Source organism: Lathamus discolor, chromosome 3 (assembly GCF_037157495.1).
Source record: "Lathamus discolor isolate bLatDis1 chromosome 3, bLatDis1.hap1, whole genome shotgun sequence".
NCBI lineage: Eukaryota > Metazoa > Chordata > Aves > Psittaciformes > Psittacidae > Lathamus > Lathamus discolor.
This window is the reverse complement of record NC_088886.1, coordinates 72,831,749-72,853,637: the sequence shown is the minus strand read 5'-3', so window position 1 is coordinate 72,853,637 and position 21,889 is coordinate 72,831,749. Positions and strand designations below refer to the sequence as shown.

Genomic DNA, 21,889 nt, shown 5'->3' with positions numbered 1-21,889 from the left:
TGCCTTGCAGGAGGTGCCCATATTTTATCCGTGATGGATAATCCAGACTAGAGGCTGCTGTCATTCACATACGGCCAAGTGTGAGGGATTAAGGCTGCTACACCACCATCTTCACCGCAGAGCCCCACCATGGAGTGCCAACAACTAAGACCTAACCAGAGCTGCTGCGCTGCACCGATTTGCAACTAAGGACCCAATCTCACAAATAATGGCAATTATTAAGCACGTTGTTAACTGCAAAGCTCCTGTGTACTTCCAGATCTAATTGAAGGGATGGCAGGAGGCTAATCATGCTCACATGTTTTATTGGTCTGTAGTGCAGGCACCTAAATCAATACCTGCTGCAGGAAGGAAGCATCAAGCCCGAGCTTTGGGCCAAGCTGCTCCCTTCCTCCCAGTGGAGTAAGCATCATATGAACCTCTCTCAAGACATGATCTGACTAACTTCATCGTCATTCACTCTTAAAATACTTCACATACTGCTAGTAAATACATCACAGTACTCCTTTTGTAACTGTAAATCACATGGTTTACTACAGCGGTGTAAATCTTTGTTGAAATGGTCATTTTTGCCCACTGATAAATAAGGTCCCGTGATTTGTTTGTGTCATGGTTTAAGGGCACAAACTGAGCCCAGGACAGTCTGTAAAGCAGTTTTTTTACAAGAGGAGAGAACACAGGCAGTTATCCTCCCAAATGAGGATCCAAGTGAGCATACTGATAACCACTGTTCCAAAAGCTGGAAAAGCTAGGTGATTTAGATACCAGTTTTACTGTTATCTTAGCCTGTTAAGTGTGCAGCATGGCAAGATGTCAGCACACAACCTCCTCCTGACTGTCCTCTGTTCACCTGAGAGCTTCAGCGGAGAAGGACATATTCACACGCTTTCAGGTTAGAGGCTAATCAGAAACCAGTAACATTCTCCTTGGTTTATACTTCAGGACAATTCTTAATGGGATAAAGGTAATACATTTATGATGAACCAAATTCTGCCTCTTTTCTACCTAACTCCTCGTCCCACATACTCTCTGTGACTGTCACAGGCCCAGACCCCAGCAGAGAGGTGCTGAGGAGCTGGCAATGGGGTCAGGGCCTGACCCAAAGCATCCTCACCTAGTCACCTCCCCTGCCAGGTTCATGCTGTGCTTGTGCTGGCACACTTAGATACTGCACCCATGCAGGGTAAATAACTAGATCTGAAACTAGGTCACCAACCTGCCAGGAAAGCACCGAAACAAATGCATCACTTCTCACCCAAGTGTTCTAGCTAATAAACCCCCATAACATCTTCTACAGATGGGCTTCTCTCACCTCTGCATCAATCAGCAGGGTGGCAGCACCATGACCATCAAACTTACAAGGCATTTCCAAAGGACTTTTGTTCTGATAGATTTCTTTTTCCAGGCCGAAGCAAGTAGGAGATGCTTTAAAGTCTACTCCTCAGTAGGATCTTAAAAGCGCAGCAAAGTCTGTTTTCAAGCATGCTTTACTTAAATCTCAGGAGGGGGAGAACAAGGTAGCACTGCCCTTGCACTCTGTAGGGCACTGTGAGCTGGGGATGCTGCATTGGTTAGGACCAGCTCTGGCTGGGTAGCTGGAATGCACTTTGCCTGGGCAATTCTTAGCCCTTCCCACTCCTAAAAGCCATCAAACTCCAGGAAGTCTCACAGCAAAGTACAAAGATGGCCCTCCCTCTGGGTCAAGCTGCCAAGGAGGGTGCCAAAGGGGACAGGGATCTGCCTCGCTACACCATAGCAGAAGGGATATTTACTTTGGGTTGTTTTTTTGTCATGCATTCTGAAAGGGTATGGTAGGATACTGTGAACGACATCACAAATTTTCAAAATGCATTTGAAAAAGGCACATTTACAATAAAGCATATATCTAATTATATGATACCATACATATATAAATACACTTTCTCAAAATCTCCAGCTGCCCTAGACCGCAGGACATGACTGCCATCCATTTGTTTTTAAATGATACTAAGCCAAGCTAAGATGCCAATTTCTAGCGTCAAAGCCAATTATGTTACACTTTTTCCTCAAATCCCCCACTGAGTTTAGGCAACTCCAGTGTCAGAGCAGCCTCCTTTCCCCCTCCTCACCACATTATAATGAACAGCAAGAGTTAAGGAAAGGAATATTATCTAGCAAAGGAACTGTATTACTGTGGCTCCTGTCCTTAGCACCTTTCCCTAAATTACCTCCACAGTTTCTTTCTGGAGGAAGGAGTGTCTGTTGTCTGGCTTTTTTCAAATATGAAAGAGCAAGCACAGGACCAAGGCAACAGTAATAATGTCCTATAAAGAGCCAGTTTTGAAGGGTTTGTTTAATTCCTGGCCTCCTCCTCTGCCTGACAGCCCCAACTTAGGAATGCCCTTGTAAACAGAAAGAAATCTGGGAACTCCTAAAATTGAGAATTTCTTCCCCTTGCAGTAAACATACTTCAGTTCCACATGGTTGTACGTTTCTACGTCACATGGTAGAAACCCCCACCGTTAAAAAATCAGGCCAATTAACAGATTTTGATTCTTTCTCCCTAATACAGAGCAATAGAGGTTAATGCCTAAACACATTTCACATCACATCATAGATGGAAGCACTTCTTGAGGAGAACAAAATTGGTTTAATCCCATAAGTTACTGAGTAAAGAGCTGGCTTTACTGAAAATGCTATATATTTTGATGTGCGCTCATAACTGACTGCAAAGAGGTGGCTATAAAATTCATTTGCCATAACAGCAGATACATAGATAATGCCCTTTGCTCCAAGAATATGGATCATACCAAGAGCAGAATAAGCAGTTACACTTCTATTGAAATTAATAGGCTTGTAATACTCTAAGTCGAGTCAGAATCTCGTCATTTTTGATGTAAAACAAAGCAAAAGGGTTTACCGGCAGGGATGTGTGCAGAAATGGCCTTTTTTTTTTTTTTTTATGAAAATGGGGAATGTTCACAAGAATTTGCAAATGCATGTTTTTAACTGTAAACCTAATTCAAAGAATTTCACGAGAGCCCAATAAAAATTAGCTAGGCTCGATTTCCAACACCAAATACTTAGAACAAATGGATCCACAGGCCAAGGATTATCTACTGAAATTCCTAGTAGACACTGAATCACTAACGAACTCAACAAAACTCAAGAGCTTTTCTTAGAAGTCTGCAGAGAACAAGCAAGGGGAAAAAAATTAAAATCTCTGAGGCCTCATTTTGCACACTTCTGTGTAGGGAAAAAACTGCTTAAGATAAAACCCTCCAGTGATTTTCAGTAGTAAGAAAATGCTAAAATCAATGCTAGCCCAAAACGCTGTTCAAAATTTGATACAGAATTTAATCTTTTTCTTTTCCCTAGCTCTAGGATGAAAAACTTCACTGAGTCTTCAGAAAAGGACGTTGACTTAATGCAACCCCTCATCTTGTTCTCCAAAAGACGCAGTTTTGGGAAGATAACTAAACCAGTGTCTCTTCCCACTGACTCTCCAGTTCTCTGTGCCTATGATAACAGGGCATAGGGTGCTCAGCTACGTACCTCACATACTACCATTGGAAGAAGAAGTTTAGCTTAACTGAAGCCAGCTACAAAACCACTGAGACTCCCTGATTGGTATTTTAAACACAGAATATACACTACAGGAGGTATCAATGAATCATCAATGAATGAAAGTGCACGCTAACAAACTGCAGATGTAATTGCAGCCAACTTACTTGTGGATACACAAGAGATTATTCTCTGCCTTTCCCGTATTCTGGTGCTTTCCTAAACACAGGCAGAAGTTGTTAACGCTTTTTCCCCAGTGCTAACCATTCCAAGAAACCATAGCCTGTGTTCTTTCCACTGACCACAGAGGGGAGAATAGAACGTTGTACCCCAGAGACTGAAAGGGTTTGCCGGCAACCCTTTTCTCTGGCTCAGGCACGTGTCTTCCTGGAGGCCTATGCAAGCTGACTGAACTTCAGGCCCAGCAGCAATCCCTTTGCACATTGTTCTGAGATGACTTTTCCCACCTCAAAAAGCAACCGCTCTTTTCTGAATTTCCAAGCACATCCTGATGCAGAACACGGCCAGCCGCCTCCTAAGCCAATCTTCATGGCTGCAGGGAATCAGCCATAAGGAATAAAGTGATGTCTTCCAGCATCTCCCTTTTTTTCTCCTGCACAAGCTCCTTTGATTGCACCATGCACAAGAAAATGAGAATGGTCTGGAGGATGGCAGTGGTTCACTTGCCTGACTTTCCTCTACATTAGGACAAAGAAAGAAGGAGGGGGAGGAACCCAATGACATTAAGAACAATGTTGGGAATAGGTCTTTAAATCTGTCTCTCCAAAGCCTGCATATTCCCAGCCTTCATAGCTCTCACATTACACAAGATGACATTTCTCTCCATATCGTATTATAATTAATAGGCTACTGCAAGACTTTACCAGCTCCTACTTAATAGCATTTCAGTGCTGGGAAACAGTCATCAGGTAATCTGGCCATGATCTACTGTATCCTTTCTAAACACAGGTTCTAGCTGCCAAGAATGTCACCATAAAAAGATTTCAATCAATACCACTCAGCTCCTACTTTCAAATGCTCCAGGTCTAGGAAGAGAAGAAGAAAAAAACCAGTACCCTCAAAACGAACAGCAAACTGGCATATGCATCAAGTGCGCAGATTGAAGTGAGCAGATGGGAATTCATTATGGCCTGATCTTGCTCTCTCTTTTACACTTTAGTAACTTTATACTTTGGAAAAGGTCTCACCAAGCGCATGGAGACTGTGTGCATGGAGGGGGTTAAAACCATGCAGATCTTTCCATTCTCAAGCTGTGTTCTTGTTGCCAAACAACAACATTTCAATTGTGATTGGTACAAACAGTTGGGTTTCAATGGCAATCTGTCATGTAGGTTTAAGCCCAGTTTTTACTGATGCAACCTGCAACTTGCTGGGTGGTTGCTGGCTTTGTTATTTACTGGGAGAGAAAGAAAGGAAACAAAACGGATTGGAGGCCTGATGTTTTTTTTTTTGTTCGCTCTTGTACAGACTATAGTTCAAAGACTTACTCTAAAGTCTGTTTCTCCATTTGACTTCCCAGTGAAATTAATAAAATAGGAATAAAAATGAAATCTGCAAATCCAAATCAAAGCACAACACCTCCATGCATCACTTTCTGAAGAAGCAGGGAAGGTGCTATCTGCTCATTTGTAGAGATTCTGTGCTCTCCAAGAGCAAAGGATATGCAGCAAAACCTGCAAACACTTCCACCCCTAAATTAAAGTAGAATTGATGACTTAAAACCAAAAGGAACTCACTGGTTCAGCAGATGAGCAAATAAGATGTCAACGAGAGAATAAACGGTAAAGGCTCGGCTCCTGAAGCAGCTGGGGTAGTTCCATTAAATTCAATGGGGCTATGGGGACTAATGCTGGCCAAGGATCCGGCTCCTAGCTTTTTCCCAGCTGCAAGTCTTAGTTTAGGCTGTTGCCAAGAGGTTAACACTGTGATAATAGAATGAGAAAGTATTATACAATTATATATCTATATATACCTATATTTAAAGAACACTTTTCTACTTAGGACTTCTGTCATTTTAAAATCCGTAATTTTAAAACAAATTTATTTCAGAAAAGCAGCAGAACCTCTTGAGTAAACTACAGACTCTCTCACCCACTCCTAGCCCAGTTACTGTCCTAGAAGCAAGTGTAAAAGTTATTTCTAAATGATATTTCTTAAAACATAGGGTGCAGCTAAATAAGTAAGGCTCCTGAGGGTCTCTAAGAAGCCAGTGACTCAATACATAGGCATGGAGTAACAGCAAATCAACAATTCTAAAAAAGGTGCTTTTTAACTTATGAGTTAAGGAAAATAAAAATACAAAGCCCCACTTACCACAGAAGGCCCTCAGACTTATGAAACTAAACTGCTGTAATGTGATACAGTGTTAAGACATACATTTCGGTTTTATTTTTTTCTTTAAATTTACATTCTAGAGGGGCAATACACACTGAACCCAGGAAAACAGTTCACCCTAGAAAGTAATTTTGAAAGGAACGTTGACTTTCATTTGTGCTCCTAAATCCCTAACAGTTTTGCTTTAAAAATAATTGTTCATCCTGCAGAATAAAGATCCCCCTCTCTCCTCCAGCCATCAAAACCCTGCACCGTTTGGAAAAGGCTCTCCTCTGAAATGTTTCTATCTATTCGTCTGAAATTGTAAATGAGTGGCATCTTGTCAGGACTCTAAAGCACCTAGCAGGGTGAGTGATGTCCCAAAACAGGACATGATGTACAGCTGACTGATACAGAAACAGGCTGCCTTTGAATTCCCACTGAAAGTGAGATGGGCCACTCACCAAAAAGTGATGGCAACAACAAACCCCTCTTTTATCCCTTCCCTCTCTTCTTTCCATTCTTAAGCTGGGCAGAGCAAATGAGGTTGGGTCCACAAAAAAATAAGGTTAATAATAATAATAATTAAACAACAGCAACAACAACAACAGCAACAACAACAAAATAGGCGTCTCAATGTCTGAGGAAAAGTGGGATTGTAAGTGCAGTATTTCTTCATGTGCAGTTCTTCTACTTCATACAAGTCCCCTTTGGATGAGAAGGCCTAGTGGAATGTGTGCTCTCCTCGGACTATGTGCGATGAGAACTCATAGCGGTCCTGGCTTCGGTAGCCACAGATGTTGCACTCTAGTGGGTCCCGGTAGCCATGGCAGCCCATGTGGATGGTGTACATGACATGGTCCAGGAAAAGGACACGACAGTGCTCACACTTGAAAGCCCTAATCTGCTCCCCTTCTCCGTTGATGACCTTGTAGATATCCTTTAAAGAGCCCTTAGAAGCTTTTGTGGCATCCAAAACCTTGGTGTCCTCCTTCATATAAGCTGGGCTTGGCTTTCTCTTGGGATTTAAGGCAGAGTTTCCTTGGTAGGACTGGCGGTCTTCGTGGCTGCTCTCTGAGTCAGTAGAATCCAGGCAGCTATTGCTGGGGGAGCCCTCTCTATCCTGGGTTCGACTCTTTGGTCTGATGAGGGAGATCGGGCCATCCATGTTGTTCTCATGACTGTCAGCTGTTTCCCTGCTAATGGGCCTTTCTATCCTGTTAGGATGATAGACCTGAGCATAAGCTGAGCTGATGACAGGGGCCACCTCTGCAATTGTGCTTGGTGTGTGCTGCATCAGGGGGTGAAGTGCCTCAGCTCCAAGGTAGGTGATTGCATTGTTGATGGCTTGGTCCATCATGTGAGACTGCATCAGCTCAGCCTCCTTCTCATAGGTTAGGTTCATATCAAAGGGAATATCTGGGTAGCCAAATCTCATGAGCTTTTCACCTAAGGGACAAGAGCAAATGAATGAGACAAATCAATGTAATCACTCCAAGGCTTCACTGTAAAAGGGGTAGTGAAGGGAAGAATTTCACCTTGAAATTCCCCCTGACTTAGGGCAAAATTCATTCCCGAGTACCAAGTTAGCCTCCTTCTACTTCACAACTGACCTCCTATAAAGTTTCTGTCCTGACATGGATAAAATAGCAACTTCACCAACAAATTTTTTTTGTTTTTAATTTCAGGTGAAGCATGTGACTGCAGTGACTTCCTGACCAATTGACTGTGCCTACGCTTTGGTTAGGTAAAAAATGGGACTGAACCACCAAGGTCAATGAAGCTTTGCTGGTTTATACCATCAGACATAGTCTCCCCAAATCAAAGGAGGCAGTGCCACATGTCCCCTGCACTCTTGAAGTGCCTCATACATACCTTACAACAGGTCTGCATAGCAAGAAACCTGAGCAACAGGTACAGGGGCACCTTTAGAGCTACAATATTTAAATCCTTCAACCAGCAGAAGAAATGTCAGTAAAATGAGACAGAAGAGAGCAAGTAACAGGAGCCCTGGGGGCTGATGTGCCATCTCACAGTCAAGCTACGGTATGTTTGTAGTTCTTCCCCACAAAAAGAAAAAAATCCTATCCCAATATTTTGGTCTGAGAAAAACACATAGCGACCACCTGCTTAGGCAAGAAAACAAAATAGAGAAACCACAATCTATAGCTTAGTGTCTTTCGTAAAAGGCAAAAGCAACTTTAATTGACACAGGTTAAATAAATACATAATGATGATGAAGCTGGCTCATGTGGAACCAAATTCACATCCTTGTAACTTTTTTAAATCAATGGCATTACTGATATGCTGGTAAATTATGCTAGTTGTAGGGCATGTTACCTACCTATCACACCTCTCCTTTGAAGTTAACAATTTACCATTACTTCCATCAGGGCTCAGCTCAGCAGCACTGCTTTTCCCGTGATGGCTTTAGTGTCAGTACAAGGAAAGTTCATATAACAGCAACTCTTTTAAATAGAAAAGGTTGTATGAATAACTAGATGTATAGGATATACATGCTCATATGTGTTCACAGACACAAAAGGTAGTTGTTGACAGTTAAATTTTTAAGCTGATTTGACAAAGTTTGATAAATAATTTGGTTTTCATTGTCTTTGTTACTTTTCACTGCCTTAGTACATAAACTCATACTTTCTTCAATAGCATAATCTAATACATTCAAGGAGTCACTTCAGACAACAGGCTTGACTATCCAAGAATTAAAGAACTCAAGAATCTTCTATCACCTTTTGCCAAAATTGCTTGGAACAAAATGTGTATAAACCACCATAAGAAAGAAGCAGAACTGCAATCCCAAATCTCTTCCAAATAGCATTAGTACATTTCAACATAGCTATCACTCAGCATTTTATTCTTGACTATAATAATTCATTCCACTTAATGTGGCTTATCTTAAAATCATGCATAAGGAAATAATTTAACATTGCCCACAGAACAATCATGTTAGCCTTGGAGATGATGCATCACTTTTTGCTTGGGAACTTAGTCTTGATTAGGAAGGTAATTAAATGCAAGTCTAAAGTGAAGCACATAAATATTCCTACTCTCTACAGCAATACTGCTCACATGCTTCTGATTAGACACCATGTTCATGTACCTCAATGCGTTTCCCTATGGTTGGCTGTGAGAAAGCACAATGTAGAAAATTATGTCTTTGTTACACACAAGGCATTTGGAGGAAAATAGGGAAGGAAGGACGGAAGGAGCAAATGGTCCTAAAGCAACGGCCTCCCTAATCTAATATGATGTAATGGTGATTTTTTTCCATTAAACATCCTCTTTTCAGTGTTTCTGCCATAGGCTGGCAGTCTCACTGCCTGTGATGCCTGTCCTGACACTGATAGGATGGACAACTCTGTAATGGGAGGTGGCTCCAGTCTCATACAAAATTAAGCAGCTTCTCCCCATGTGGGGTCAAAGTGGGACTGGAGGAGAGCTCCACGAGGCAGATGGGGACAGCTCCATGAAGCAGATGGAGTCTTTGCCATGGTGGGAAGAAAAGGAACGGAAATGGAAAAATCCATTGGTCCCTGTCACCTGCCCTGGCCACCCATATCATTCCTGTGTTTGAATAAAGAACTGGATCTGGTGAGAGACTGATCCAGCTGCCAAACATGCTGTCAGTCCTTTGTAGGCTATACAGATCAAGAAATAATACCTGTTCTTTATGGACTACTATCATGAATGACACAAACCTTATTTTGATTCCTTCTGTCTTCCACGTTTAGTTACTCCAGCACAGACAGCAGAGTACAGAAAACTGTAAATTGCCAGTGACCTGAATTACTCATTCCTTTAAATATGAACTGGTTCCAAAGATGTCAGAGCCTTAGAAATTGAGCGTGACATAAAAGAGTAAAATAAATGATCATGTGGGGAGGAGAGGGTGTGAAACAAAAGAGCTCAGAAGAATTAACAAACCAGTCCAACATGGTTTTCTTTGGCCAAATCTGCACTTAAAACTAATCAGACTCATATTTTAATTTTTGTGCAAGATTATGCTCAAATTCTACTTACACTTGGCCCTACAATAGTGAAGTAGAAGAAGAAACATTCTCCACTGTGGTCATCTTGCTGTATGACAGTCAAAAAAACCTCAAAGCAGGTATATGAAGCTAGATCAAAGCACACAGACACAAATGCCCTGTGATACCTGTAGACCATCTTGTCGAGTATCTACAGCAACTGCAATGTCAGACACTTGGGAGAAAGATGCAGGAAATCTTGGAAAAAGCAGTTACAGAATTTACCACAAGGTAAACTTCCTTCTGACCCCCATTACCTAGAAGTTAACTCTAATTTTGAAGCTGGTTGGTCTTCATCTATTCTGAAATGCCTGTGTATTTTTGATTCTTACTATAACAACTGTGGTCTTATCTTCAGCCACATGAATGTCTTGCTCCGTATCCTGCTAGTTCTTGACAGCTCAGTAACGCTCTGTGAGAGTAAGCACCATGTTCAAACTGAAAATACGTGAATCTGCTTCATGTGATCAGCTTGAAGATGGTTACTTTCAATTTCACTAGTGTGTGCTTCTCCCTTCATAGAAAGAAGTTATACTTTCTGCCTCCATTGTTTTCAACAGGTTTGGTAAGACCTGTATCTCAACAGTGGATATATAACCAAATCTCTCATTCAGAAATTAACTCTATTGGCTGTATGCTGCTTCCTTTCCTTCCCTTCTGAAATTTCAGCCACAGTAGAGACTGTGGTCCAAACCCAATGTCCCTTGGAGATTGCTGATCAGAAAGAGCAGTATTGATAGATGTAGCATGCAAAGATTTTAGCTTATGCTTACATGACCTTCTCATAAACACCATTAAGTTGTTTTGGACATGTGCCACACTTGCAGTAGGCACAGGAAAATTTCCTGCAAGCAAGAGAACCATTACAAGTTCTTCCTGATAGAGTTGAACAATTATTTCATTGGGGAGAAAACGGGAAGAAAAATGAGGTCATGGTGAAAAAAAATAAAAATAAAGAAAAGGAACCAAGTGGAGACAGCTGTTACTAATTTCAAACACTGTGATGCCACGAAAGGTCAGAAAAGGCAGAAAAATAAGATACAGTAAATATTAAAGAGGCCACTTTTTCCCTACAGCTGGATCTGGATAAAAAGCTGCATGTCACATGAAACCCTGAATTCCCATCCACAGAAAATGGAATACCAGAATGATTTCTTACACCTATAGAAGAAACAAGTTTATCTAACAACAAAGTAGTATACTCTACTGAAGAGAATAATAAGGATTTCCAATCAGTTGAGGTAGGTTTAGAATGAGTAAACTATACTGTTTATGGGAGTAGGCCTGGGTACACCAGGATTTAAGGGAAGAAAGCAAGGTCTCCAGCCCTCCTAGATTAAGTCTCTCGCCCCTGCAAAGATAACCTTGAGAGGTATTGCAAACAATTCTGTTCACATGTGGACAACCTGGGGGTGGGAAAGAGTGAAAGATGTGAACTGCCCTTCTTCATTTTGAGGCTGTAATATTTCTGAGGTCTGACAGTTTAAATGCCAGCCTGGTTAACTAATACCACTGTTGATCACAACCTGCAAGAACGTACAGTACCTGCTGAGACATTAGGGAAACCTGCTATGATGGGGCCATGTTTATAGTCTCATAAAGCTGTATTTGGTTTGTCAGTAGAGTTCTGCTCCCACTTCCCCCCTCTTCAACACTGTTGTCACAGCTGTAAATTAAATGAAAATATAAATCCTCCAGTTCTCACCAGCTAAACGGTAATCCATTTCAGATCACTTTTAAAGACAATAGTCTAAGGATTAAGCTTTTATATCAGAAGGACTAATTACAATATAGGAAACACTGACATCCCCCTGCTTTCCTTGTGTGGGTTGGATTCTTCCTGACTTAACCTTGGCTTAGCACTGATCTTGGGGAATGGTCAGATGACTGAGAGCAGCCAGGTCAGTGTGTCAGTGCCCCCCAGGTGAGCTGCTGCATGCTGCTAGCCCCCTACTATTCAAAACCATGTGAGTTAGCTGAAAACCACCTTCAGTGGTGATTTAAGAAATCCATCTGAATCTGCATTTAGCTAAGGGGCAACAACTTTTCTAAATGGCTGTGTTAATTGCTTACAGTGCTCTGACCCTCTCTCCGTAAGTGTCCTCAGTGTAGGTAAAATGACTATATGACAGCCTTAAACTTTGTACAACTGTCCTTCCAGGGAGTGAGTGTGGAAAATGCATATTACATGACTTTGGAGTCTAGCAGCATACACTTACCCCAAATAATTCTATGTCCCAGCTCCTCTCCTAAGAAGTTTAGCACTGCCTCAGTAGCAGTTAAAAAGAAGCTTTAAGTTACCACTCGAGCCAAGTAAAATTCCCCATACTGTCTCCTGTTAGAAGCTGAACAATTTTAAGATGTCAAGACACAAGGCAAAACATGAATTTCTGGTCTAGGAGTCTAAATTTGGTAACAAAAAATCATCCAGTGGTTTATGTTCATGCCTTAATAAGTTTATTGTGTGCAGAACACTGCACTTGGAGCAAGCAAAGGGAAGTTATGTGATTTTACTTCCTCATGCTAGTATTATCAGACCAGTTGTTACCAACTCTCAAGAATGTAATACAAGTCTTGAGATACTTGTTTGTTTTTTTAACACACAAACACACACACATGCACACACACACACATATATATATGGAGACAGATAATTACATGAGAATCTTAATTTTTATTTGCAGGGGCAAGGACAAGTCTAAATCTCAAAAAGGGCCAGAGAAAAGTTTAAAAAAACCAAAACAGCCTTAAGGCACAGTAAAAAGCTCAAGATTTTCTAAACCATTTTCATTATTCAGGGACCTCACTTTTGAATTCTCTGGGTTGGTAAAATTAACAATTTCAGGATTTCTTGCAGCTATTTAACCACCTCCATTGTTGTCCTTCCCCATCACAGCCAAGTTCTGAGAGCACTACTTTTCCCCTCGTTCTTTTGGCTATTGCAAACAACAAGTAACCTATACCTACACACTAAAAATAATAAAAGGCGTATTTCAAGCTTACCCACAAACTTCTGTGGGGTGGAGCTTTTACGCTTTCCCATGTTGCTTGTCAGCTTCTCTATAACAGCAGGTCTCTCAAAAGGCACCAGAGAAATATTGTTGTCCATCACAGGCTCTTGTTCCTTACAATCTTCCATAGGAGGTACTACATAAAACCAAAAAATTGTATCAGACAAGTCTGGTCTATACTTCACAGACAACACAAATCATCTGAGCCCTGCTGATTGCCCAACAAGTGCAACACAAAGTAAAGCAAGGTGCAAGGACACACTGGGCATCAAGATAGCAATCACATTTAAGCAGAGCTACATTTACAAAATGCCTTTCTTTGGGACCATCTTACTTAGGAGAAGCCCAAATTTAAGCATTTACTAAAGGACTTGATTTGTTCTGAATACTTAAGACACCCAGTGAGGAAGGTACACTTCTGAAAACTCACTCTGTTGATGACATTTTCTGTTACTCTCCCTTCAGTATCGTCGCCTGTTGCCAATGTAACTTTTTAGTTATTCTTTGTGCTGTCCTTTAACTTCATGCTTATCATAAGGCATGCTTACCGTTCTTATTTTCTTTATGCACTAATCTCAATGACTAAACCAACTACAAGGCATTGATGACTTGTGTTTCCTGGGCCTGGCTGTGCATTCCCCAAGACAACAGCTTCCCAAAAGAAGGATCTGTTCATTAAAGTGTGTTTCCTCATTCTATACATGCGATTATAAAATCAACAAACACTGAACTGGAATTACAGGACTAACATTGTATGGAAATTCCCTTCAGAATCACTTGCAGAAACTATCAATTTTTTGATTAATATATGACTGTAGTGATAGGACAAGGGGTAATGGGTTCAAACTTAAACAGGGGAGATTCAGGTTAGATATAAGGAAGAAATTCTTTACATTATGAGAGCAGCGAGGCACTGGAGCAGGCTGCCCAAAGAAATTGTGAGTACCCCATCCCTAGCAATGTTCAAGGCCAAGCTGAATGAGGCTTTAAGCAGCCTGGTGTAGTGGAAGGTATTCCTGCTTATGGCAGGGGGGTCAGAACTAGATGATCTTAAGGTCCTTCCCAATCGAAACCATTCTATGATTCTAACATTTTATCCCTTCAAACAAGACCTAACAACCTGTGAACACAAGTCTTCTGTTTCTGTTTTCACACTTTTTGGGATCAGCAGGGAGCATTCCTGTGCTACCTATGTTAGGTGAATGCTCACACATTGTCTTCAAGGCAATAAAAAGAAATCAGTGACCCGTTCTGTCTTTACTCATTTCACTCTTTGCTGCTTGTTAGGTTAGGGAATAAGGTGCTAGAGCACAAGAAGAGTAGCACAGGCTTCTCACCAGGGGAGTGACCAACCTGCACAGGGTTTTATGTCACTTGCTGAAATACACAGCTACTCACTAAATAACTACCAAGTACTCCATGTTTGCTGAACATCCAACACCACCTAAACACCAACAAGAGGTAGTGGTACTATGCTGCAGATCAAGCCCAGAGAGTTTGAGTCATTTGCAATATATGTCAAGTGTGATTTGACGTGTACCTCTGCTGCCATGAATTTAATATATGGCCTAATTGTCCCTCATACACCTTCAAGAAGGTAACAAGAGAAACTTGAGGAGAATCAGACACTGGCCCATGTGCTAATGGGAAGGCTGAGGTCCAAAAATTATTTCAGGAGAAACTGGGATGACCTTGCACAGAGTTCCTACAATCTGTAAACTGTGAGCAACCCACTGCATTCCCTGCATGAGATAAATCTACCAGTGAAGTCTCAGGTGGTACTGCAGAGGTAGCAGAGGAGGACTGAAACCCATGTCTTCTGCTAGTCTTCCTCTGGTCTCTCACCTTAGCAGCCTTGTGTGTCACAGGCACCTTCTCCCTCAGACTGTGCCATAAATGAACACCACTAGCCTACTTTTCTCCCATGTAAATTTACTACCTTAAGGATCCTAATATGGAATAATCACTCCCCTGTTCTTAAACAGGCAGCTGTTTGCTAGCACATAATAAATGAAAAATGGGGTGATAAAAGTCTTGTCTTTGCCTTCTTTCTAGTAAGGAAGAGCAAATACCAGGCAATTACAAAAGAGAGTATCTGCTCAGGTGAACTTCTCAATTCAGACATTCATAATAAGAAAACATGTCAATTTTTTCATTTTATTCCATTTGTGCCTCTGCTGCTATGGAAAGCTGAGTTTTTTGAGACTTAGAATCAACCATATGCTATAAAATGATTTACTCTGCTGCTTTTTTTATTTGTACAGGATGCTCCCCCCTGAGAAACACAATGGTATCTCATTTACAAGGCAGTCCTGCTGGCTTCAGTAAAAGAAAGGAAGAAAAAGTATAAATATGAAATGAATCTATTGTTGCAACAAAATGGGATGCAGTGTTCAAGTGACCTAATAAATGCCCAGTGCAGACCAGAAGGTCTGGAATACTCTAATATCTAAAGCTAAATTTTTAAGGTTATTTAAATACCATGCTTGGGCAGGAGCTATCTGCACTAGTTCTACACAAGTATTTACCAAGGAGATTTGGGAAGAAAGGAAAGATGATGTCTGTTGATTTTCGCTGGGAACTGCCATCTGACTGTCCTTTGGCTTACCAAAAACCAGTGAATGTGTGCACATGCATGCACGCTCTGTGTGAAACCCTGGATCCCTGCTCAGTGGCAATACCCATCCTCACTGTGATGGGCCAAGTTTGCAGGTGAGTGTCACTTCAAGGATTTTCAGCCCTTGGTGTACAGGACTTATGAGGCTGGTTGTGCGGACCTAGGAAAGTGCAGAAGGCTTTAAATCCCTCCTAGGAAGACCTGCTAAAGGCACAGTAGCTTTATAGGGCTGCACTTGCCAACAAAATCAATTGAAAACCTCCTGATTACTTTCATAGTTGTCTGATTAACCCCAAATGTAGTGACATTTGTATGTCTTATAGCAATTAAGTAATAATTAAATAATTCTACTGTTGGGCATATGTGTGTAAAATTGCATATACAGAATTTGAAACCTTTCTTCCATGAAAAATGAATAGTGCTAAAAAAGACATCTGCTCTTCTCTAAGTCAGGCAAAAATTCTGCTTGGACTCTTTTTAAAAGTAAAATCATCACCAATAAAAGCATTTTCTTTTCTATCTTTCATGCTGAAATATCTTTTTCCCACCTCAGAACTCAACTCTATAATCCAGGGCATGGCTCTATTTCAACAGAATCACGCCAATTATTTCTGTTGTGATGGAGTAAGTTACTAGAATGTGTTTTGTGATATAGATTTCCTGGGAGAAGAGAAAAACAGAAATAGTTGAGTTTCTGAAACCATTAAATTGCATGCAAAACTGGACCAAACAGGTGAGATGTCACATTTTAGAAACCCAAAGAGTTAAGCTAAAGCTCACATTGTCAATTCTAGACACATTCACTTTCTCTTCAATTTAAAAATATACAAATGAAGGACAAATAGCCCAGCCTGCACCTTTTCTTTTTTTTTTTTCTTTTTTTTTTTTGCAGAAAAACAGAATGAATGAAAAAGAGAAAACCAAACAGATCACACACAAATAACAGTTATCACAAATCAGCTGCTCTGTGGTAGAAGCTCATGTGTAGCAAATGCAATTCCTTTTGTGTCATATTTCATCATATTTCATTACCTTGGTAGTGGGAGCTACTGAAGAACAGCTGACACGTTATAACTAGCTTTGATACAGCAACTTATTTTATGCCTTGAACTTACAGTCTCAGCCCAGCAAGGCTTTTTTATTCTAAAAGCCAAGCATCTAGTCCATGAAAAGCCCACACTCAAGTAATGTTTCTGTCCAAGGATGTTCTTGATCAGCTATCAGTATGCACTCCTAGACTGATCATGCAGATGTTCACCATCTTTTCAATTGCAGTTAATATTGCTTCTAAGCCCAAACTCTCAATTCACTGGATGGCCTTCAGAACAAAGTCTTTATTTTCCTGAAGACACTGGTCTTTCAATCATAGTGCTTAAAGTGACTCTCTCTTAGATTTTGCTTCTTAATTTGTAAGAAACCACACATACTATTAAAAAAGTTTTATGCTGTTTCAGTGGGGAAAGAATAGGGAAAAAAGAAGCAAGAAACATACCCAGTGTTGTGTTGTGCTGATAAATACTTTAGTGTGCAGACAACAGACACTGGGCTAAATCTCAGCTGGTATAAATTAGTATTACTCCATCAATTTCAATTTCCTTTCCTAAGCTCACAATATCGCTATCAAAAAAAGGGTGTGCGCACAGAGAAATGACAGGAAATATTCCAAGGGACCCTGGTGTGAAGCCTCCTGTGGGACCAGCATTTTAATGATGGTTTAAGCAACCATTTAAGAGGGAAGGACACAAGGCCATTGTTTATTTTATGTAGAGCTGGCCTTTGAGCCTCACATAGCCTAGGGCTAGGCTTCTTTCTCCTTCTCCTAAAGAGTATGCTTCTCCACTCCACTTTAAGAATTTCCCTCGGCTTTTTGCTTTGTGAAGATGGAGAAGAACACGTAACCAGGTGTAAACTATAGCTAGCCTTCAACATTTCTCTGTTCCCACAAAGGTCATGTTTTTGGCATTCAGAGACTGTCACTTTAGTTACCCCCAACATGCTGCTAGCTACGAGACCACAGATTAATTTCTACCTCCAGAACAGCACTGCCAAGACAAAAATTGCCAGGAAAGTGGGAGCTCTCTTGCAGCAGCCATCGTGCTGAGCAGGGAACAGGACATAGCCACAAGGAGGGGCAGCTCAGCAAGCAACCGGCACCCTGCAAGAGGATGGAGAGAGACCCGGAGACTTCTATATTCCTACCCACACACTGAAAATAGCTCTCATTCCCCACCTATTGCTTCCCTCTGTGGCTTTAGTTAGGTGATCTAGCCATCTGCAAAACGAAGACCTCATCAGGCCACAGCGAAAGCACCCAAGGAGATGTCTGTAGCATGCCTATAAACTCATCAACTTGAGCACTCAAACTGTCTAGAAAATTGTTCCAGTTTTCTGGAACAATGCTTCTCCCCAGAAATAAGTTAGACTGACGTTAAGTGTTGGCAATACTGGTTGAGACTCAGCAGAGCTGCCTGCGTACTTAAAGCACAGTGCCCACACAGCTGAAAAATCCCCACCTCTACCTATTCTGCGCATAATGGTGAAGTTGTGACCAGGAGCCACACCAAAATGCATTCAGAGGCTTCAAAACACTCATCAAGAAGAAAATACTTAGAATATATTTGGAAAAATAGAAAAAAATCAGAAAAAATCAGAAAAAAGTCAGAAAAAAATCCCAATGTGATGCAAAATCAATCAATGATCAAAATCTCCAAAGCACACACTTACTCATCCTCTGCAATGGCTTCTCCATGTGTGAGATGGGAGAGAGGAAAATCAGTACATTTTTCAGCATTAGATTAAGACCTAACCTTAAGTTGAGTAATCATTTGTATTCTCCTCCCCGCTGACTTTATAGTGCTAGGAGAAAGGACTTTGCTGCAGACATCTACAGGTTGGTGCTCACGATCCTGTCTCCCATGCTGAGCTTCACGGGTGGGAGTGATGCTGGGACGCAAGGTGAGATTTATTCCCGGTCCCAACTGACTTTGGAGCTCCCTATTGCTGCCTGTCCTTGCTGTGCCCTCGCTAAACAGCTAAACAAAGACAGTGGATCAAACATCCCCTTAAACATTCACCAGGGGAGATTTAGACATATTTGCCCGGAGGAGAAAGAGGCACTAGTTGAATTCAAAGTGCTGTTTTAAGCTAATTTTGTTGAGAAAAGTGAAGTGGTTGTGTGAACATTTCTATTTTAAGCCTCAGCGAAGTCAGTCAGGCTGTAAATAAAAGAACTGTCCACATGGGGTTTGCACTGGTTTAACTTCAGCTGGTAGAAAAATCAATGCAAGATCAACCATTCCAGCTTCTCTGGGTAGACATGGCTAAGGACTTACCCTTCTTGTCATAGCATTAAGCAGCTTAGAAAAAGCTTTAGATTTCCTCAGAAGTACACTATCAACAAAAGGAAACCCAATTTTAATATATAACTGAATAAAACCCAGAAGTTGAGGGGAACTTGGAAGATGCTCCGCAACATGATCTCTAAAGCAACCTGGCTGTCACAACTGCATTAGCTTTCTGTTACTCCTCTAAAGAAAGGCTGACTGAAATCACTGGCTAATAAAAGACAAGCACACCCTCGGAAAGAGTGTGTATTTTGTGGGGAATGGAGTTGGTGGTTAAACTCCTACTATCAACTAACTACTCCATCTAAGAGACCGAGCACACAACAGGTACCTGCAAATAGCAAAGCCCTGAAATCAGTCTTTCCACTGACTTTTACAAGCGTAAAGTCAGGCCTAAAGCATACGACCACTAATTTCAATGTCTTTAATGTTACCCATTACACTTTAAATGTTGACTTCAGTCTCCAGGGTTTCTACAAAGATTGTAATTACTTAATACAGCTGTATGAACCTTTAGGTAGTATGTATTAGATATATTCAGAATGCCTTTATAGGATTAAATTCTTCATGGAAAAAATACTCTAATTTTTCTTTTTGTGATCTTTTTCATCAGAAAACATTCCATATTATTTATGCTGAACAGATTTTGTTTCAGCTTGTACTTTCAGGTTTTTAGAAATGACCTTTCAGAACTTTTACATAATTAATTTCCAAATGCAGACACATGACTCCACTCAATAACAAAAAGCAAAATGGGGAGAAAAAAGAAAAGGAAACATTATTTTGCCTTTTCATTTACCTGCAATCTAACTTTTGGTATTCTTAGGTATATAGTAATACTTTATTAAAATGGAAAACATGTACTTTTTATGTTTTCTGATTAGGTACCAAACATCTAAAGAAAACTTTTAAAAGTTAAAAGATGTTCAGTTTTAGCACAGTTTCCAAGCCATTAATTTTGAATGAAACTGTAACAATTTATGGATAGCAATCATTTAGCATTTAGCGCTACAACCCTGCAGTCTGAGACATTATGCTCATTATCCACACTGATAGCTACAGAAAATTTTGAAAACGAATTCATGGAGTTTGACATTTCTTGCTTGTAACAATCTTTTTGGCAATCTTCAGTCTTTATGTATATTAACACATGCAGTGTTAGTTAACATATTAATACTAACACATGTAAATGCATATAAACATTTTTTGGGGGTTATAATTACTTTCGTCAACACTGCTGAATTCCATTCTACTCTGGAGATTTTTGTATCTACCCCTTGCTTTTTTGGTGATATAATATTAGAGGGAGTAGGAAGAATGACTTTTGAATACCTCCACTGTCCTTACCTCTTATGAGTTAATTTTTAGGGTAACTTTATACAGGTGACTGTTTTATTTTCATGTTTGCCTATTTATACACACTAAAATATGAAATACTGACTGAACAGCAAAACCACTGCTATTAAACTGGACAGAGTGAGGACTTGAGCCCATCTTTTCTCCTCCTGCCTATCTGGGCATAACGTATCTCTAAAATGGAAATGATGCAAAGATGGAAGTGATGCAAAGCTGAAAGGAAGGAAGAAAAACAGATGGAAAAAAAAACCCTCAAGGGGTGCTCCAAGCCAAGAGACCTCAACAGGCGGTTTCCACCCACCATGGTGACTCATGACCTGCCCAGCAGCCTCCATACTGACATTCTGCAGATAGTTGTGGCAGCGTTCCTTGTGCTCCTCCAGTGAACTGCGCTGCTTGTAGCTCCGGCCACAGTAGTTGCACTTGTGAGGCTTCCCCACTGTGGAAAGAATGAGAGCGTCAGGTTAAATCCACTGCGACCAACTTTTACTATCAACAATCGCACCTCTGCAACAAACAACTCTTGTGATGGAAAGACACCTAAGAAAGGTTACTCAAGTCCCAGACCTTTTTCCCAGCCCCATTTTCCTGCTACGCACACCTCCTCCCACCTGATGGGTACTTTGCCCCATCCCTGTTTTACACTAACATGCAATATCAGCAGAAGGAAAAAGAGGCGGACTTGTTGGCTGCAAAGCAAATAGAGGACAAGAGGTGAAAACAAACCAAACAGCTGAATCACACCCCAGCACTGCCTGTGTGTCACCAAGTCTTGTGGGAAAGAAACTTCTGAGATACTCTGCCCATCGTACCAACAGTTGCATTCACTAAAATGAGCTGCCCCAGTGGCCTAATTCTGCTCCCAGCTGTGAGGAAACCCATTATATAGCCCAGAGGGGCTCTTTCATTAAGAAAATGTTGCCAAAATTACTAAGAGAAGATTGGAAATTAAAATATAATAGAAAGTAACTTTGGTAACAGGACTGTCACATGCCAGAAGTGAACTTCCACCAGTAATTCACAGAGACTAGATAATATAAAAATACAGATAATATACATATATATATAAATAAAATATAAAAGGCCATGTACAACAAAAAATCAAGCCATGTGAATATGATTTGTAACTCGAATTTCATTTTTTTTTTGTTTCACTCAGCAGCATTATGAACAAATGTTAAATGCCTCTTAATACATGCAAAACCTGGCACCAGATTCTCATAAAGTATATCCTCTTCATAGCATGTCATTAAGAAACCACAAGAATGGCCTAACCCAAGGCCAGAAAGCTAGCCAGAAGTGTATTTTGCCAAGCTGTGCTAATAAAGCTTTTAATATAATTTAAACTTGTAGAACATGAACATTTATTCTGTAATAACTAAAGAGCTATTAAGTCAGTACTGTAAGTCTAGTAAAACACCATCGGCTGTGATTTTCAGAGCTGGCTGAGGGATGGGGAAGGTCAAACTTCTTCCAGAGTTCTGAAGATCTTAGGTAAGAATTTCAGTTTCCAGCCAAAGAAATTGAGAACATCCTTTGCTGGATAATATACGTGTTTCTGTTGGGTTTCCCCCAATATTGAAAGCTTTTCATGGTCATTTACTTAATGAAATCCAAACTGTACTAATTACAGCCAAA

The 21,889-nt window shown here is 40.7% G+C and overlaps 1 protein-coding gene across 7 annotated transcripts in view; it reads right to left on the bottom strand.

The window, feature by feature from the left end:
- Positions 1–5,914: 5,914 nt before the first annotated feature.
- Positions 5,915–21,889, bottom strand: part of IKZF2 (IKAROS family zinc finger 2) — a 111,332-nt gene continuing 95,357 nt past the window's right edge. For all 7 annotated transcript variants that reach the window (XM_065669750.1, XM_065669749.1, XM_065669752.1 and 4 more), the window contains 3 exons: positions 20,553–20,690; positions 12,927–13,070; positions 5,915–7,326 (listed from right to left, as the gene is read on the bottom strand). In XM_065669750.1, coding sequence (XP_065525822.1) covers positions 6,602–7,326; positions 12,927–13,070; positions 20,553–20,690 — 1,007 coding nt within the window. In that variant the 3' untranslated portion in view covers positions 5,915–6,601. The remainder of the gene's footprint in view (positions 7,327–12,926; positions 13,071–20,552; positions 20,691–21,889) is intronic.